The sequence below is a fragment of the Ipomoea triloba genome, chromosome 10, assembly GCF_003576645.1.
Source record: "Ipomoea triloba cultivar NCNSP0323 chromosome 10, ASM357664v1".
Classification (NCBI taxonomy): Eukaryota; Viridiplantae; Streptophyta; class Magnoliopsida; order Solanales; family Convolvulaceae; genus Ipomoea; species Ipomoea triloba.
Window position 1 is genome coordinate 10428467 of NC_044925.1, and position 18083 is coordinate 10446549.

General features: G+C 40.5%; 2 protein-coding genes across 2 annotated transcripts in view; one reads left to right on the forward strand and one right to left on the reverse strand.

Moving 5' to 3' along the window:
- Positions 1 to 6719: 6719 nt before the first annotated feature.
- Positions 6720 to 7665, forward strand: LOC116033120 (protein RKD1-like). Its single transcript, XM_031275877.1, has 2 exons — positions 6720 to 7202; positions 7273 to 7665. Exons 1-2 carry the CDS (start codon positions 6720 to 6722, stop codon positions 7663 to 7665), a joined length of 876 nt encoding a protein of 291 aa, XP_031131737.1.
- A 5937-nt stretch (positions 7666 to 13602) lies between these two features.
- The window catches only part of LOC116033121, a 14855-nt gene continuing 10374 nt past the window's right edge, over positions 13603 to 18083 (reverse strand). Inside the window, exons 2-3 of the mRNA XM_031275878.1 lie at positions 14285 to 14604; positions 13603 to 13933 (exon numbers count right to left, since the gene is read on the reverse strand). Of these exons, the coding sequence (XP_031131738.1) occupies positions 13603 to 13933; positions 14285 to 14604 (651 nt within the window). The remainder of the gene's footprint in view (positions 13934 to 14284; positions 14605 to 18083) is intronic.

The window sequence follows — 18083 nt, forward strand, 5'->3', positions numbered from 1 at the left end:
TATATATATATATATATATATATATATATATATATATATATATATATATATATAAAGGATCATGTGAAACAATTACCTTAGGTGAGAAATATGATGTAAGAGCAAATTGCCATTTTAGTCCACTGATTATAGGGGTCTTGTTAATTACAGTCCACGACTATCAAAACTGTTAATTTCATACTATAACTATTCAATTTTTATCAATATCGGTCACTCCGGTCAAATTACCGGCCAAATTCGCCAGAAAATCCTAAACCCTAAAATAATGAGGGGTCTTTTAGTTATTTCACATGTATGTTCTTCTTCTCAGGTGAATTCATTGTTTCTTCTTCTTCTCCAGCAGACCAAAATGTCTTCTACACAAAAAAAAAAGCACTAATTTTTCAAAACCCACCAAATTTTGCTTCGTCTTAAGCTTTACTTTTCACAAAATTCTTAAAAAGCTTCAAACTTTCTGCATGAATTACGATTATATGTACCAAAACAGAGATCTGATTTCTGATTCACCTAAATGCAAGCAAATCGAAGTGACAAACAGTGATCGGAGACACCTGTGATGTTTCTACAAAGAAAGCGAGCGTGTTTTTAGGTCCGCCGGAGAAGAAGCCATTTTTCGACTATTTATGAAGTTTTTCATTCGTATAAGCCATTTTGATCCGCCGGAGAAGAAGAAGAAATGATGAATTCACCGGAGAAGAAGAACAAACATGTGAAATTACTAAAGTACCCCTCATTATTTTAGGGTTTAGGATTTTCAGGCGAATTTGACCGGTAATTTGATCGGAGTTACCGAAATTGATAAAAATTAAATAGTTATGGTATGAAATTAACAGTTTTAAAAGTCGTGGAAGGCAATTAATAGGACCCCTATAGTCAGTGGACTAAAATGGCAATTTGCTTTCTATGATGTAATTATATCCGTAGATTGAGTCCAGATCAAGGGTCCAAATTGAAGATATTAAAAAACAATGCGGTGACATTATTGTAATGTTGTGTAAGTAAGCTACTTTTTTTTGTCTTCTAGTGCACATTGTACCTTCTTCTAGAGTACATTTTTATGTCATACAGAGCACATTGTTATGTCTTCTAGAGCACAATGTTGCGTCTTCGTAGTGAATATTGTTTGCCATATAGTGCATATTGTTGCGCCTTCCTAAACACATTGTTTAGCCTTCCAGAGCACATTGTTGTGCCTTGCAGTGATCATGAATGAATCACTATTTACTAATTTTAGTTGAATATTGTGATCTTTTATGACTTGTGTGTGAAGATCATGCATTAAATTTAGTCTTTTCAATAGTTCTTTCATATTTTTCTACTTACAGTGCACATTTTTGCCTTTCCAGAGTTTCAGTGCACATTGTCCCTTCTTCCAGAGCACATTGTTGTGCCTTACAGAGTATATTGTTGTGCCTTCCAGAGCATTTTTTTTAAAAATATCGTATATCAATTAATATTGATCACTAGTTACTACTTTGAGTTGAATATTATTTGCTTGTTTATTATTTAAGGTCATTTATGATTTGTGTTGAAGATCCTATATTAAATTTAATTTTTTCAATAATTGTTTCACATCTTTGTGCCTCTAGTGCATATTGTCCCTTCTGTGCCTTCTAGAGCACATTGTTGAAGTTCGTAGGTGGTAAATTGTTTTAGTCTAGGGCTGAGATTCATTCTCATTTCTCATCTACGGATTTCTTCTCACCTGAACCTGTATATATATACATATATATGTATAATGAGAAATGAGAATGAATCTCAGCCCTAGACTAAAACAATTTACCACCTACGAACTTCAACAATATATACATACTTATGTCTATATATATATATATATATATATATATTATATATACATACTTATGTATATATACATATATATATATGTATATATACATATACATATATATATGTATATATACATATACATATATATATGTATATATACATATACATATATATACATATATACATATACATATATATACATAGGGGCACGCTCCCATGCGAACTGCCGCCTAGGAAGGAAATGAGAACGTTTCACATCCGTTCACGTGTCCAGATCAATGAATCAGATGTAATTTTAAAAAAACGACGCGGTGACATTTTTGTAAATAACTCAAACTTTGGTGCAAGTAATTGTGTTATAAGTGCACCAAGTTTCACTTACAAGTGCACCTATTTTCGCACCTATTTTCGCTTACAAATGCAAGTAATTTACCTTGTTAATATTCATGCATCTGGGTGCACCTAATTATGACATTAGGTGCACCTAGTTATAACATTAGGTGCACCTACTATTGATGCTCAGTGTACAATTCACTTGCCCTTGTAATACATTTTACATGCATCTGCAATACATTTTACTTGCACTTGTGCACCTATTTTCACTTACAAGTGCAAGTAATTTACCTTGTTAACATTCATGCACCTGGGTGCAATTTAGGTGCACCTAATTATAACATTAGGTGCACCTAGTTATAACATTAGGTGCATTTAGTATTGATGCTCAGTGTACAATTTACTTGCACTAGTGCACCTATTTTTACTTATAAGTGCAAGTAATTTACCTTGTTAACATAGGTGCACCTAGTTATAATGTTAGGTGCAACTACATCATGGACACGTGGCGCGCTGCGATTCGTTCTCAGTTCTTTCCTAGCGGCCCTGAACGCACCTATATATATATATATATATATATATATATATATATATACAAGAATGAAGTTAAAGTGTGAACATGTGCACTACTTGTAGTCTTGCATTTTGACCGGTCGACGGTCGTGATTGCGTAGCATATTTGAGTGCACTCATCACCCTGTGCATTGTGTGTGTTATCTTTTGATTTATTGAGGTTGTCAAGGGTGTTTTAGTATTTTGCATTATCCCATTATACCCGTGTGTGTAGGATTTTTTCTATTTTTTGTTTTTATGTTTTCTACCCGTTTTTCACTAATGTGCATAGCCATGACCTCAGTGGTGTCTCTCCCGTGGGTTGTGTGATTAGTGATGGCTAGGTCCAATGGTACCCCGATCAAAGAGGAGTGCGCCTGAGCATCCGTTCTCGTCGTTGACTCTAGTCTCGGCCGATGCGCTCGGTGTCGCGAAGGGGTCTCGGCCGTTCAGGCATTGGTCCGACCGTCATACTCTGCCCTCAACAGCTCGTCTTGCATTCGACCGGGCTGCGGCCGATGTGGCTTCTAGGGTTTCTGCAAGGCGACAGACGGCGCATCGGTGGGCACAACGAGGTAAGTGGGGGTTCTTATGCTATTTGTTTATTTTCCTAGTAATGCAGCTAGTTTTGGGGGTTTTGGGTATTCATTCTAGGGTTGCATTCCTGGACCACCAGTATGTTTGAATTGAACTTTGGGAATGTTCTTGGTGTGCATTCGTAGCTTGATTGCATTACTACTGGCTAGCATGTCGTGACCAAAATGGGAACTGCCAGCTTAGTTCATAGGGGTTCAATTTCTAGGTTCTGTTGTCAGTTAAGGTAATTTTATCTGTGTTTGTAGCTTTAGGTAAGGTGGGGGGGTTGTGTGCTTTGCATCTAAATTCTAGGGTGTGCTGCGATTGAGGGCTTTTTAGGTGGGGTACCTGTGCTTGAACTATAAATTATTTTCCTGTTTGACAGCAAATGCTTTTTGTTCTACTGTGTCTTTTAGATTGAATGCAATGATTTCTTCATGTGTATGGGGTTACATTATGGGGGGTTAGCAGTGCTCTACACTAATAGGCGTTTTGAGATTGTTGATTAGTTTCTCAGTCTTTTTTAAAACAAAATTATGATATGATTGACATTAGTGTATGTTTCTATTTTGGGCATGCCGTTTTACAATTGAAAATTTTCTTATTTATACTAGGTAGCTAGCTAGTTATTAGCTATACATGATTTGGTTGTTTTCCTCATCTTTATTTGGTTCATTCATGTTGGTCCCGAATGGGTGGTGAAAAGTCTAGAGGGGGGGTGAATAGACTTTTCAAGCAAATTAAAAATTAATAACACTTTAACTAAAAATAATTCCAAGTGAATAAATTGAACTTGAAATGCACAGCGGAATAAAGTACGTAAAATGCTATAATTAAAACGCAGTGAAGGAGAGGAGATATATCACATGCAATACGATAGAAATACTTGGAATAGCTCAAATGTGATATATAATAAATTTGACTTGCATGCGGACGTAAGAGATAACAAATAATAGCAAACCCAGATAAGAATGAATAGTGATGAATAGTGACGAAATAGTAACTGGGTTTAGAAAATATTATGCTGCAAATTAGAGTGTGTGTGTGAGCATGAATATTATGTGTGCAGAGCAAAAATATATATGGGCAGTAAATAAATGAGAGAGAGATTTTTAAGTGGTTCGGCCAAACCCAGCCTACGTCCACTATACTCCTTTCACTATCTTCAATCACCCAGATACAATAGTGAACACCAAGTGCCAACCCAGCACTTCTATCTACACCTAGTAGATATTGAGTATTTCGCACAAAGCTATACTCCTACACCAACGAGTGTCTCGCACAAAGCTACACTCCCCAGGGTTTTCACAAGCTTCTCTTGTTACTCAGCCCTCTGTCTACACTCAGTAGAAATTTTGATACAAGGTAGTAAAAGAAAATATTTTTCTCCAACTCTCAGGAACTAAAAATATGGATTTTTGGTTTTTCGGATTTTTCTTGCTTTGCTATTCTCAGATGTATCACACTGCTTTTCTTGCCTTTCACTTGTATATCTCTATTTTTCTTCTTGCTCAAGTGTCTCGTATTTATAGCTGATGAAAGAATTAATCCGTTGGAAAAGATTAATTCTTTATTGTTGATGTGCTTATTGCAGTCTCCGTATTTCTTCCGCTTCCTGATATTCCTCCTGATCCTCCTTTCCCTCCTGAAATTGCTCCTTCTTCTTTTCCTTATATTCCTCCTGAAATTGCTCCTCTTTTCTTCTGGCCTTAATTCCGTTGGAGAGTTGAGTTGATATAGAGTTGATATATTCCACAATGTAGTCAGATTACTTTGAGTTGAGTTGATATATTTATTCCACAATTCATATTATTTTGTAGTGTAGTGTTTGTAGACATATTCCATTTTGTAGTGTAGTGTTCAATCTCCAGATATTCTTCATCTGTTTGGAATGTAGTAAATAGACCTATTCTCCTTATTTTCGTATCTCCGTACCTCCACCACAGCTCAAAACCATTTTGAGCAAATCAGTCAAATATATCCGTTGAAGTGAACAAATCAGATTTATACACCTTTGTCTTTTTGTGTTTGTATGACTTCCTTGTAATATTCTTCTTTTGTCCTTAGTGTTTGTATTACTTCCTTGTAATATTCCTTCATTTGTCCTTAGTGTTTGTATTACTTCCTTGTAATATTCCTTCATGAATTTTCGCATCTTCCATGTGCATTTTCGCAGTCTTCAATGTGCATTTTCATCTGAATTAATTTTTCTCAAAATAAACTCTCCTGGGATTCGAACACAGCACCACTTAGATCATTTTCCAAGTTCAACTCCAATGCTCTGCTCAATCCTTTGTTTACTATGCCTGTAAATAATATATAAGTAGTAATATTCTGAGAAGTTCTGATTTCCTAAAATTTCGTGGCTTAGGGGATTCGAACCAGAGACCCTTCATCATGTATACAAGTCTTCTACCATCTCTGCTGCTTCAACCATTTGCTACTTCTAGTGCTCCAATTAAATTTAAGCTCCGTCCGATTCGAACATAGTTCCTTCATTCTCCAAGAATTCTTCTAAGTGGACTTCTTAACTCTTTTAGATACATACCTCTACGAAATTTTTGGCTTTCTAATTTTTCAAACTAAAATACATTTTTGGCTCATCAAAATCTAAATACAAATATTCCTAACAATTTCCCCCTTTTTGATGATGCCAAAACCTATACTCAGTCATTTGGCTTAGTCTTTGAAAAATATAAACTTCAAAAATTTTCATTTTATTTCGACTAGCCATAGATGAGTTTAACAATGATTTTTGACTTAGAAGAATTGTTTTCAGACAATAAAATTCCTACATGCATTATTGAGACTGGTTTAATTCATTTTAAAATATTTCTCAATCATGCATTTATACAAACTAAATCAAAAACAATTCTTCATACCAAAAAATTAAAATAACTTGTACTGAATAACTCCTTCCCCCTAACTCCTTCCCCCTATGTATATGCCAAGAATAAATAAAGAACATGTATACCAAATATTTACCTCTTTGCGATCCTTTTTTTTTTTTTTTTTGGACTTCTTTTGCACCAAATGACTTCTTTTGCACCAAATGACTGTCATTCTTTTCCCCCTTTTTGACATCATCAAAGAACCACTGGATACGAATGAAATTCTTGCTCTTGAATCATTTGCGCCATGGTGCATTTGCTTGCTTCTGTCACAAGTGCAAAAAAAGTTGAGTACTCCACAAAATACGGTACGAGACCCTAGTAATAGGATCATCCTAACTATTTCCCGACAAGGCATAGCACCTATTGAACACTATTCCCTTGTGACAAAACGATTGAAAAACCGCGATTGTCGAGAACAGTAAGAGGCGATAATTGATATCTTTCGACGGTACGGCCTTCCTTGAAATACTCAATTGGTTTGAACAGTGTTAACATTCTCACATCGATTCTCCTTGCTATAAATTCACCATTCGTCTTTCCATCAATCTGCTTGATTTTATAGCTTACATAAAAGAAATGGAAAATACGACATATCCCTCATCTTCGGATAACTCTTCCTTTTGGGATGACATTATCGTATCACCGTTAAGAGATAGTGCACAAAGTATAGATCGTACTGCTGTCGAAAATTTTGAAAATGCTCCACCAGAGTCGAATGAGATAATTACTCCACCAGGTGCTACGGGTACAGATGTTGTGGCCGTTGATCAAGGTACTGCTGTAGTAGCGGAGGAAGATAATACCACTGCAGCGCTAGATGTAGCAGCTATGAATGCAAGTGTATTTCGTGGGAGAAAGAGAGCTAGAAGAACATTTTGTGATACTACCACGCTAACTTTTGAAAAATTTTCTGAATATTTTTATCTGCCTTCTGAACAAGCTGCAGAGGAATTGCAGGTTGGGCGCGAAGTTTTTAAGAAAAAGTGTAGGGAAGTGGGAATTTCCTACTGGCCTTATCGAAAACTCGTGAGTCTGGACAGATTATTGGCAAAAGTTCAGGTAATTTCTATATTCCTATATCTTTTTCAACTTAACATTTTCGAAGGGGGTTTAACAAAGTGTGATATAGGAATTTGGTGAAATCAAGGATCAAGCTGAACTGCAAAGAACAATTAAGGGGCTGGAGGACGAGAGAGATGCGATACTTCAAAATCCAAATTTAGACTTGGCTGAAGCAACAGTAAGGCTTAGAGACAAATGTGATAGGAATAGTTCTAGAAAGAGAAGGTATATAGATCCAGCAGCTTTTCCTTCAACTACTCCTGGAAGTTCATCACAAGCTCCTATATTTTCTGATATTCCTGAATTAGCACCGGAAGCTTTTCCTTCCACTACACCTGGGAGTTCATCACAAGCTCCTATATTTCCTGATATTCCTGAATTAGCACCAGAAGAAATACAGGAGGTACTTGCTTGGCTAGATGAGGATGATCCTCCTCCCAAAAATATTAGCGACAAATAAGCATAGAGAGCATGGATGGAGAATACTATGTATAAAAAAAANCATCAAAGGTAACATGTATGGACTCTTCAACCACCAAACTCCGCTTGTTGAAGACTCTGAGTGCTTTGCTTGTCGATGAGTATCCCAGAAATACTCCATCATCTGCCTTTTCTTCAAAAGTTCTTCGTTGAGTCTTCCCATTGTTGTGAATATAGCATTTGCACCCGAATGAGTGGAAGTGGCTTACATTCGGTTTTCTTCCATTCCACAACTCATATGGAGTCTTTCCAACTCCTTTTACTATCAAGGACCGATTTTGGGTGTAGCACGCTGTGTTGATTGCTTCTGCCCAAAATCCTTGTGATATGTTGGCTTGCGAGAGCATGGTCCTTGCGGCTTCTTTGAGAGTTCTGTTCCTTCTTTCAGCAACCCCGTTTTGTTGAGGTGTTCGAGCAGCTGATTGTTGATGATGAATTCCGTTCTCGTTGCAGTAGCTCTCGATTACTTGATTAACGAACTCTCCACCTTGATCTGACCGGATCTTTAGTATCGAGACTTCCTTTTCAACTTGAACTTGTTTCAAGAGATTTGGTAGGGCAATTTTTGTCTCGCTTTTCTTGGTTAAGAACACGGTCCATGTGAATCTTGTGTAGTCATCCACTACCACAAGAGTGTACTTCTTTCCCTTTATGCTGGGTGGATCCACTGGGCCAAATAAGTCCATGTGAAGAAGACTTAATGGTCTAGTGGATGATGTATCGGCTTTGCTCTTGAAAGAGGATTTGATCTGTTTGCAACGTTGACATGCCTCACAGATTTTATCCTTTCGAAACGTCACTTTGGGCAGTCCTTCCACTAAGTTCTTCTTAGTAAGCTTGTTGATAGTCTTGAAGTTCAGATGACTAAGCTTACTATGCCAATCCCAGCATAAATCTTCCTTGCTCCTTGCTAGCATACATAGGGATGGTTTTGCAGACCTCCAATCCACTATGTACATGTTTCCTTTCCTTGCTGCTTCCAAGACGACTTCGAGAGATTCCTCGTTCATAATCTGACATTTGCTTTTGGTGAAGACAACTTTGTGGCCCTTGTCACAGAACTGGCTTGTACTAAGGAGATTGAACTTGAGCCCCTCAACGTAGGACACTCCTTTAATAACCAGCTCATTCTTTTGGATTTCACCAACAGCTCTTGTGCGCCCCTTCTTCTCGTTGTCGCCAAATGTCACCAAGGGACCTTCGATAGGTTGGATGTTCTCAAGCAGTGTTAGATTTCCAGTCATATGTCTCGAACATCCACTGTCAATGAACCACACGTCCCTGGTGTCCTGCAAGGAAATCAAGCAAGTTTAGGTACCCAAACTTTGGGTCCTGGTGGGTTAGTGAGTTTAGGCATCCATTTATACCTTGTGCCCATTATTCCAGGCCTAGGCGCAATGTAGCCATTGTACGTTTGATAATTATAAGGAATGCTAGCAAAGGTTTTAGGCCTCTTTGGTGCATAAATCAACTTAGGTAGAGACTTTTCGACCGGCTTATGCACCATGCCTTTCATACGCTGTTTGGTCATGTGAAATTGCTGAAAGTGAGGTTTCTTCCAGAACTTGTAATTTGATGACCAATTCTCACTAGATGGATAGAGTCTTCCTTTCTCCATCCGTGAGTTCCTAACTATGTGGATCTCAGACCTTCCATATTTGCCTTGAGGTGCATTATATGGAGTGTAGCTCTTTTTGTACTTGGAATGGCCTTGCGAGAGATAGCAAGGTGATCTCTCGATATTGTTTACCCGGCCATTCTTCGTAGCTTTCCTATACTTTCCATTGCTGGTGTATAGGGACGGTTTATGAATAGCTACTCTGGTCTTTTCTGTTGGTCCTTTATGACCTTTATTTGGTTTGGGTTGAGATCCTCCATTTCTTGAAGTTCCCAAACCATTGGTCTGTTTATCTCTCGAGAGATGGTCTTGATGGAACCCTAGACCGGTTCTATCACTTGTAGGTCTGTGATCAACCACCATTTTCTCCATAGCTTTGGAGGAATTAGTGTATGATGCTATGACCTTTCGAAGATTAAGCTCTCTCGTCTCTCGAGCTTTGCACTCTTCAGATAGTAGGATTACTTTGGCTTCTAACTCACTTACTTTGAGAGTCAGCTCCAAATTCTCTTTCGAGACGTTCTTAAGCATATCTCTTTCAGCAATTAGCTTGCTGTTTTCCTCCCTGATTTTGGCATGAGTGCTATTAGCGACTGCGAGATCCCTTTTGAATGTTTCAAGCATCTCAAAGGGATCTTCATCGCTTCTGAAAGAAGAACAACGAGAGGTAGAAGTAGAGCAGCGAGATGTGGAAGTAGAGGTTACCTCATTGTCAATGGCCATTAGGCATTGATTCTCTTCTTCCTCGGTGTATAAGCAGATGAGCCCCCTCTCATCCTCTGAGCTGCTGCTGCTTTCACTGGAGCTCGACGTCTCGGACTCCTCGATTGTTCTCTCGAGTTCCTCAGCAACAAGCGCCTTTCTGCGCAGATGTTTCTTTGTATCTCCCTTGAAGCCACTTTGTGCTGGCTTCTCTTTAGGTTCCTCCTTTCTCCTGGAGTTCCTACATTCTAGGCCTTGATACTTGCTTACCTTAGGGTAAGGACAGTCAGCCTTGAAGTGCCCCGGTCTCCTGCAGTTGTAGCATAGACCTTGATCTTCTTCCTCCATTCCTCTGGATGTGTATTTCTCATTTTTCCTTCTTGAGGAGGAAGGTGAACTTGTATTGCTTTCCGGTGTCTTCTTCATGAACTTCCTGAATTTTCTTATGAAGAAAGCAAACTGTTCGTCAGATAAAAAATCAGTGGGATTAGGATCTGACCTTGAGGAGGTGGTTGGTTGGTCCGCAACCAGTGCCACATTCCGTCTGTCCACCACGTCCTCATCTCTTGGAAACATCTCAAATTCGAAGGCTTTGAGATCTCTGAATAGTTGGTCGGTTGTGGTGTTCTTCAAATCCCTGTGATCACGCATTGTGATCACCTTCATTTCCCACTCCTTGGTAAGGCCTCGTAGGACCTTCAGGTTTAGCTCCTTTTGTGGAATCTCCTTCTCGAGATCACTGATCTCTATTGATAGCTTCATGAAACGAGATTCCATGCTGTCGATGCTCTCCCCTGGCTTCATCTTGAAGTCCTCGAACTTCTTCATGGCCACGGTGAGCTTGTTCTCCTTCTCCTGTTCGTCACCTTCACCAATTAACATCAAAGTATCCCATACCTCTTTCGCCGTTTTGCACTTTCTTACTTTTGGAAAGATGGTTTCGTCTATAGCTCTGAAGAGAATATCCTTGGCAATGTTGTCCAAGTTGTTTCTCTTCCTATCATCACTTGTCCATTCTTCCCTAGGTTTGGGGACATACTTTGGTGTATCTCTGGTTTGCTCAGCAGTCGTGTTTACCATCATGATCTTGACTGGTCCAGATGTTATAACTTCGGCCATCTCATCATGGAGGGCTGATAGATACGCAAGCATGCGTGTTTTCCAGTCATCGAACCTGCTAAGATCAAAGAGAAGATGTCTCGACAACATGCTATCCATATTAGAAAAATTATCTCGTGCTTTGAAAACTTTTAAAAGATTTTTCAAAGAAGGATCTCTAGGCAATATAAACAAAGGTTTATATCGATCAGAGAACTTGCTCTGATACCAATTGTTGGTCCCAAGGGGATGGGGTACAAGTCTAGGGGGGGGGGTGAATAGACTTGTATAAGATTTTGCAAATCTTTTCGACCTCTCGTGTGTATTGAACTTAGGATGTTTAGGTTCGATACCTCACGAGGTGAAGACAAAGTTTTATGCGCAGCGGAAATGTTATCCCCTTTTAGTTAGCACGAGTTTGGGTTAGTTCGAGAGGTGTGATTATATGCAGTGCAATCGAGAAGTTAGCGAGAGATAAAAACAGAAAGTAAATGCAAGAGAGATTTTTAAGTGGTTCGGCCAACCCGCCTACTTCCACTCTTCTTCCAGAAACTCCCTGGAAGGATTGCACTAAAAACTTCCCTTTCTAGTACAATAACGAGCGCTTGAGCTTTGATCACCAAGCCCGCCTCAAGCCTCAGGTTTTTCGCCCCGCTTCCAGTTACTCCACCTCTCGAGCACTTGACCTTTGATCACCAAGCCCGCGTCAAGCCTCAGGTTTCTTTCGCTCGGACAGCAGCCAGGTTACTCCGCCTCTCCTCAGGTTTTTCTCCCCGCTTCCAGTTACTCCACCTCTCGAGCACTTGACCTTTGATCACCAAGCCCGCGTCAAGCCTCAGGTTTCTTTCGCTCGGACAGCAGCCAGGTTACTCCGCCTCTCCTCAGGTTTTTCTCCCCGCTTCCAGTTACTCCACCTCTCGAGCACTTGACCTTTGATCACCAAGCCCGCGTCAAGCCTCAGGTTTCTTTCGCTCGGACAGCAGCCAGGTTACTCCGCCTCTCCTCAGGTTTTTCTCCCCGCTTCCAGTTACTCCACCTCTCGAGCACTTGACCTTTGATCACCAAGCCCGCGTCAAGCCTCAGGATCTTCACAAGACAGCTCCCAGGTTACTCCGCCTCTCCAAGGTCTTTCTCCCCGCTTCCAGTTACTCCACCTCTCGAGCACTTGACCTTTGATCACCAAGCCCGCGTCAAGCCTCAGGATCTTCACAAGACAGCTCCCAGGTTACTCCGCCTCTCCAAGGTCTTTCTCCCCGCTTCCAGCTATTCCACCTCTCGAGCACTTGACCTTTGATCACCAAGCCCGCGTCAAGCCTCAGGTTTCTTTCACTCGGACAGCTGCCAGGTTACTCCACCTCTCTTGCTTAATCCAAAGCAAGGTGTTTTTGGTTGTCACAGTTGAATGTAACAATCTCCAATCTGACCACAAGCTATCGTTGAATCAACTTTGATGTAGAGCAGCTTTGGTCACCTTCTGGATGTATGACAGTTTAGCTTTGTAACTCTCTTCGAACACTAAGATGTGTTCTCTCGCTGTATTGAATATCAGGATGATATTCCAAGTTAAGCACTTTGCACTGGAACGTTTTTATCAGACACCTCTTGTTAACCTCTTGACCTCTTTCATAACCCCTGTTTCTTCTGTGTCTTTACGTCCTTATATATGAGAGTAGAAGAATAGTTCCGTTGGAGGGAAAACTATTCCGTTTGAAATTGGTTTCCCACGCCGAACATGGGTCTTTGCACAATTTCAGCATTTTTCATGGAGTAGTGGTCTTGTAACTTGAGCCTTTTGTTTTGTAGTGAATATTCCATATTCCACTTTCTTGAGTTCATGCTTCACTTGCTTCTTTTGGATAAAGTTACTCTTTTTATGTTCCCATCATTCCTTGTTTGGGGAATCTGACCACTTCAGGATTGGTGCATTTCTTGACCGTTTGTGGTGGAGGTCTGACGTGTCATCCACTTCCGTCCATTTTGAAACCTCCCGCTCAGCACCTCTTCAATATGATATTCTTCTTCTCCAAACTTAGAGTATTTTATCTGCACATGTTGACTAACATTCAGCCTCTTGGAGAAGTGCCGGTTTATCGAGACCATATAAGATGTCTCGACCACTTGATGTTTCAATCCCATGTATCGAGAGGTCTATCTCTCGAATATTCTTTACGTCTCGAACTCGATAGGTATATCGAGAGGTCCTTACCTCTCGAACTTGGCTTGTGTCTCGAGACTTAGTTGATGTCTCGTAGACCCTTATTCCTCCAGAGTTGTCTCGTGCCTGCTTCTGATCTATCTGTTTGCTTACAACACGAAAACTTCTAAGTTGTTCAAACAAGTTTACCTTAAGCTTAAATATTTCCCGAGTTGAGCTCAAATTACCCGGTTGTATTTTCGCTCTTAGTTTACTTATCGAACTTACATTGTTTTGCCTATGAATCGAGACTTGGGGATTCTTACTTAACAGTTGGTATCATCAAAACCTATTACATGATGTTCCTAACAAGTATAACAAGCAGTGTTGATAGCCTCCGCCCAAAAACGTTTGGGTAGTTCGGCTGCTGAAATCATGACCCGTGCAGCTTCTTTAAGTGTTCTATTTCTTCTTTCGGCTACACCATTTTGTTGTGGCGTCCTTGCGGCAGATAGTTGGTGCAAAATCCCTTGTGAACTGCAGTAGGCCTGAATCACACCATTCACGAATTCTGTACCTCTGTCTGTACGGATTTTGGAGATTTTTGCGTCCTTTTCGTTTTGAAGTTGTTGCAAGAGCTCTGGCAATCTTTGTTCCACTTCGTTCTTCTTATTGATGAATATCGTCCAAGTGTACCTGGAAAAATCATCAACAACAACAAGAGTATATTTCTTACCACTTATACTTACCGGGTCTACTGGACCAAAGAGATCCATATGTAGTAGACTAAGAGGTCTTGATGTAGATTCTTGTGTCTTAGATTTGAAAGAAGACTTGATTTGCTTTCCTTTCTGACACGCATCACAGATTTGATCCTTCTTGTATACAATGTTGGGTAAACCTTCAACTAACTTACATTTTGCAAGCTTGTTAATAGACTTGAAGTTTAAGTGATTTAATTTCCTGTGCCATTCCCAACTCGTAGTGCTTGAGTTATTTGCCATTAAACATACAGAGTCCTTCGTTGCGCTCCAATCAACCACATACATATTTTTCTTTCTCCTTCCGGTGAGCACAGTTTTCTTTGTGGATTCTTCTTTAACTCGGCATTTGTCTTTGATGAACTCTACAAGATATCCTTTGTCACAGAATTGGCTAGTGCTAAGGGGATTAAACTTTAGTCCTTCTACGTATGATACATTTTCAATCCTTAGACCATTCTTGATAACAGTTCCGATTCCCTTTGTTATTCCATGATCATTTCCACCAAATATGACTTTTGGTCCTTCGATATTTCTGAACTCTACAAGACTAGCTTTATTGCCGGTCATATGTCGAGAACATCCGCTATCAAAGTACCAAATATCCTGCAACACAATTAAGTATTTTTAGGTACCCAGATTTGTTTGGGTCCTTCCTTGTTAGTGATTTTAGGCATCCAAACCCACCTAGATCTCATTAATCCAAGATTAGGTGATTTGTAACCATTGACAGTATTATAATTATAAGGAATTTGGACATTCTTTTTGTGGNTTAAGATTAAGGGAATGTTTACATAACAGAGTTTAGTGGAAAAGATTCAAAGAAATAAGACCAAGAACAACATAAGTATCAATACATTGAAATAAGATGGAGTTTGGACCACGAGAGCTTACTTCTTGTTGCCTTTCCTTTTCTTGTTAATGGCTTCTCGTGTCTTGATGGGGTCTTTCGGATTTACCAGGCTTAAGTATTCATCTGTGACATCTAGATGCCTGTAGTTCCTGTAGGCTTCCCCCACGAACTCACCATCAATTACTCCATCTTTCCACCAAGCAATACATTCTTCTGGAGACATGTTGCTGTGTGTTGATATTCCAGTGATTTTCAGAAGCTTGAATATCTCCAGAGTCAGAATTTGTTCAGTGTCTTCTCTGTTCCCAAACTTAAAGTTTGTCATGAGAAGATCTATCTTCCTTTCTTCTTCTGACTGTCGTTCTTGTCTTTTTCTTCTTCTTTCTCTGTCCTCTTCTCTCCTTCTCTCCACTTCCAGTGTACGCTGGACCCTTAGGTTTTCTGCCTGTTTGGCATCCTCCACTGCTTTGCTCATGATTCTTGGTATTTTTGGAGGTGGTCCAGCTGGTTCACTTGCTGCCCTTTTCTTGCCCGTTGTATCCCCCTTCTTTTTCTCTTTATTTTCCCCCTTGTTGGCATCATCAGTACGGGAGAGGAGGGTGGACATACCTTCGAAAATAGCTTGAAGTTGGGCAGGGACTTGGTTCGACAGGTCATCGAGTATGGCCTTCATCACATCCTGTCGAAGTTCACTGGAATATTGGAAGGCTCGCAGCTCTGCTCGCATCTCGGCTAATTCAGCCCTCGCACTTGCAGCCTCTGCTCGAGCTACAGCGGCTTCATCAGTGGCTTTCCGTGCTGCATCCTCAGCCCATATCGCCTGTTCGAGAAGTTCGGCATGACGGCCTTGGGATTCACTTGTGCCATCAGCAGGCATTGCAGCATTGCGGACCACAGCGAGTATTCTTTCGAGCTGAGCCATCTTCTGAGATTGATCAGCCATGAATTGACGCACTTCGCCAATGAAGACTTCTTCGGCCTGTTGATCATAGTCAGAAGTAGGAGTTGAGGAGCGAGATGTACCTTTCGTTGGAGGGGACTTGGGTGCTTCCAGATTTCCACCCATGACTTGCAATTGCGAGTCCACCTCTCGACTGACTTCCTGAGGTTCAGCAGGGACACTGGGATCAGAGCTCGAAGGTAGCTCCATATCAGGTGCTTCCCGGTTTCCACCTGAGGGATGGATCGCTTCTTGCTCTTCACCTCTCGAACCGGGAGCCTCAGCTTCAGCTGCTGGTAAGGTAGGATTGGCCAAGGTGGGAGTCTCTGCATCAGATGCTTCCCGGTTTCCATCTGATTGAGGTTCCCCCTCAACACTACCTCTCGAACCAGTGCTGGGAACGTTATCATCTACTGGAGGAGTTGATTCATCGGCAGGTGCTTCCCGGTTTCCACCTTCTTGAACCTCAACTCTCGAACCAGCAGGGTTCTCCTCATTCTGCTCTTGTTGCTCACTTGTTTGCACTTCAGTATGCTCTGGTGAGTCTGGAATATCTATTATCTCAGGAGCAACTGGTGCACTCCACCTTTCCCTATTAACCATATCGATGGGAAAGCCTGGGAGTTGGAGCAACAAAATTTCACCCTCTCGAACTGTCTGAGCTTCATCTGTTGCATTCGAGGGTGTGGACTCAGGTGGTGGCAGTAGTAAGACAGAGTTAGGTGCCACCTCATGTGCTTCAGAGGTCTCGGATTCACCTCTCGAAGCTACCTGGTCTTCTAGAGCAGATTCACTCACATGGGACAAGGGGATTGCTGCAGTTGGAGTAGGAGTGTCAGCATCATTTCGAGCAACCCCAGAGGTCTCTCCTGGACCTCTCGTGTGTTCTATACTTTGTCCCAAGGATATTGCTGTGGCAAGCCTGATATCCTCTCGAAATTGAGCATATAGTTCAGGATCTTCTTCAGGCTCGGCTTCATCTTCTTGTGCATCAACAGCTATGCCCTTTCCTTTGTCAGATCGACCAAGATTACTCCTGATTACTTGCATCTCATGGGCACGGTTTTGAAGCTCGTCGGCTGGGATTTCAGTGAGATCTAACCAGTTTAGTGCNATCTTTCGAAGTGACCTCTCGAACTACCCTTCTTCGAGACATGATGTATGTAGACAAACTGATCGGGTGACCTCTCGAACTACCTTTCGAACACAGATTGCGAGAGAAACAAGTTTGATTCATTTAAAAGATATCACTTGGAACATATCCTTAAGTTCATTTAGTGATTTCCAGATACATTACATATGAATCAATATCCTATTAAATTCCCTAGAAACTTTTGTTTGGCCTTGGTCAGCCTAATAGGAATCTATCGTTAAGGCAGGAACTAGCCATCTAAAGTCCTATTTGTCTAATAACAGAACTGGGGGTGGCTATTCCCTTTTCTTATTCTTCTCTCCGGAGCTGCTTACTATAGTTGGGAGTGACCATCTTCATCGCTAATCCTCTTAATGTCTTTGGATTAGGTATGATCATCCCTTTGGCTGCTGCAGACCTCAGAAAGTCCCATCTGGTCTTCCTCTCCGTTTCCCTTGGTTNTAATTCCGTTGGAGAGTTGAGTTGATATAGAGTTGATATATTTATTCCACAATTCATATTATTTTGTAGTGTAGTGTTTGTAGACATATTCCATTTTGTAGTGTAGTGTTCAATCTCCATATANATCTCCTCGTATTTGGGGATCCATTCACCTTGGATGGGAATATGATTCTTGCTTGGATTATCAGGAAGCTCCGTAATCTGTTCACCCTTCGTTGATTCTGGATAGTTTTCTCCTTGAAAATCTTTGGACTTGACTGCCGGTTTCTTTCCTCTATAAAAGAATGGAACATCATCTTTTCCTTTCTTTTTCTCCATGGGAAGTTGATGGTATGAACTTCTGAAAGAAACCCTCTTATTTATAGCCCAATAGGGTTACCACTGTTGAGTCACGGGATGCAATATGAATGACCATTCAATGCTTGTGTAACTCCAAAGCTGCCATAAAGTTGATGAAACCGCCCCTCACATGCGAAACAGTTCATGGCACTAAATACAAGAAGATAAGATTTGACCATTCAACCCAACTCTATCATTCCCAATTCTAACCTTAGTTGAGAGAATCTATTTTCACATAACGCTTTTGTGAAAATATCTGCTAGTTGCTCCTCCGTTGCAACATATTCCAAAGTGATGTCCTTTTTCTCAACGTGGTCTCGGATGAAGTGATACTTAATATCAATATGCTTTGTTCTGGA

What these genes read in the sequence shown, in the direction of transcription:
- LOC116033120 (XM_031275877.1), top strand. Translation starts at nt 6,720, where the DNA reads ATGGAAAATACGACATATCCCTCATCTTCGGATAACTCTTCCTTTTGG. An exon ending in GATTATTGGCAAAAGTTCAG is followed by an intron (nt 7,203 to 7,272) that starts GTAATTTCTATA and finishes AGTGTGATATAG; the next exon opens with GAATTTGGTGAAATCAAGGA.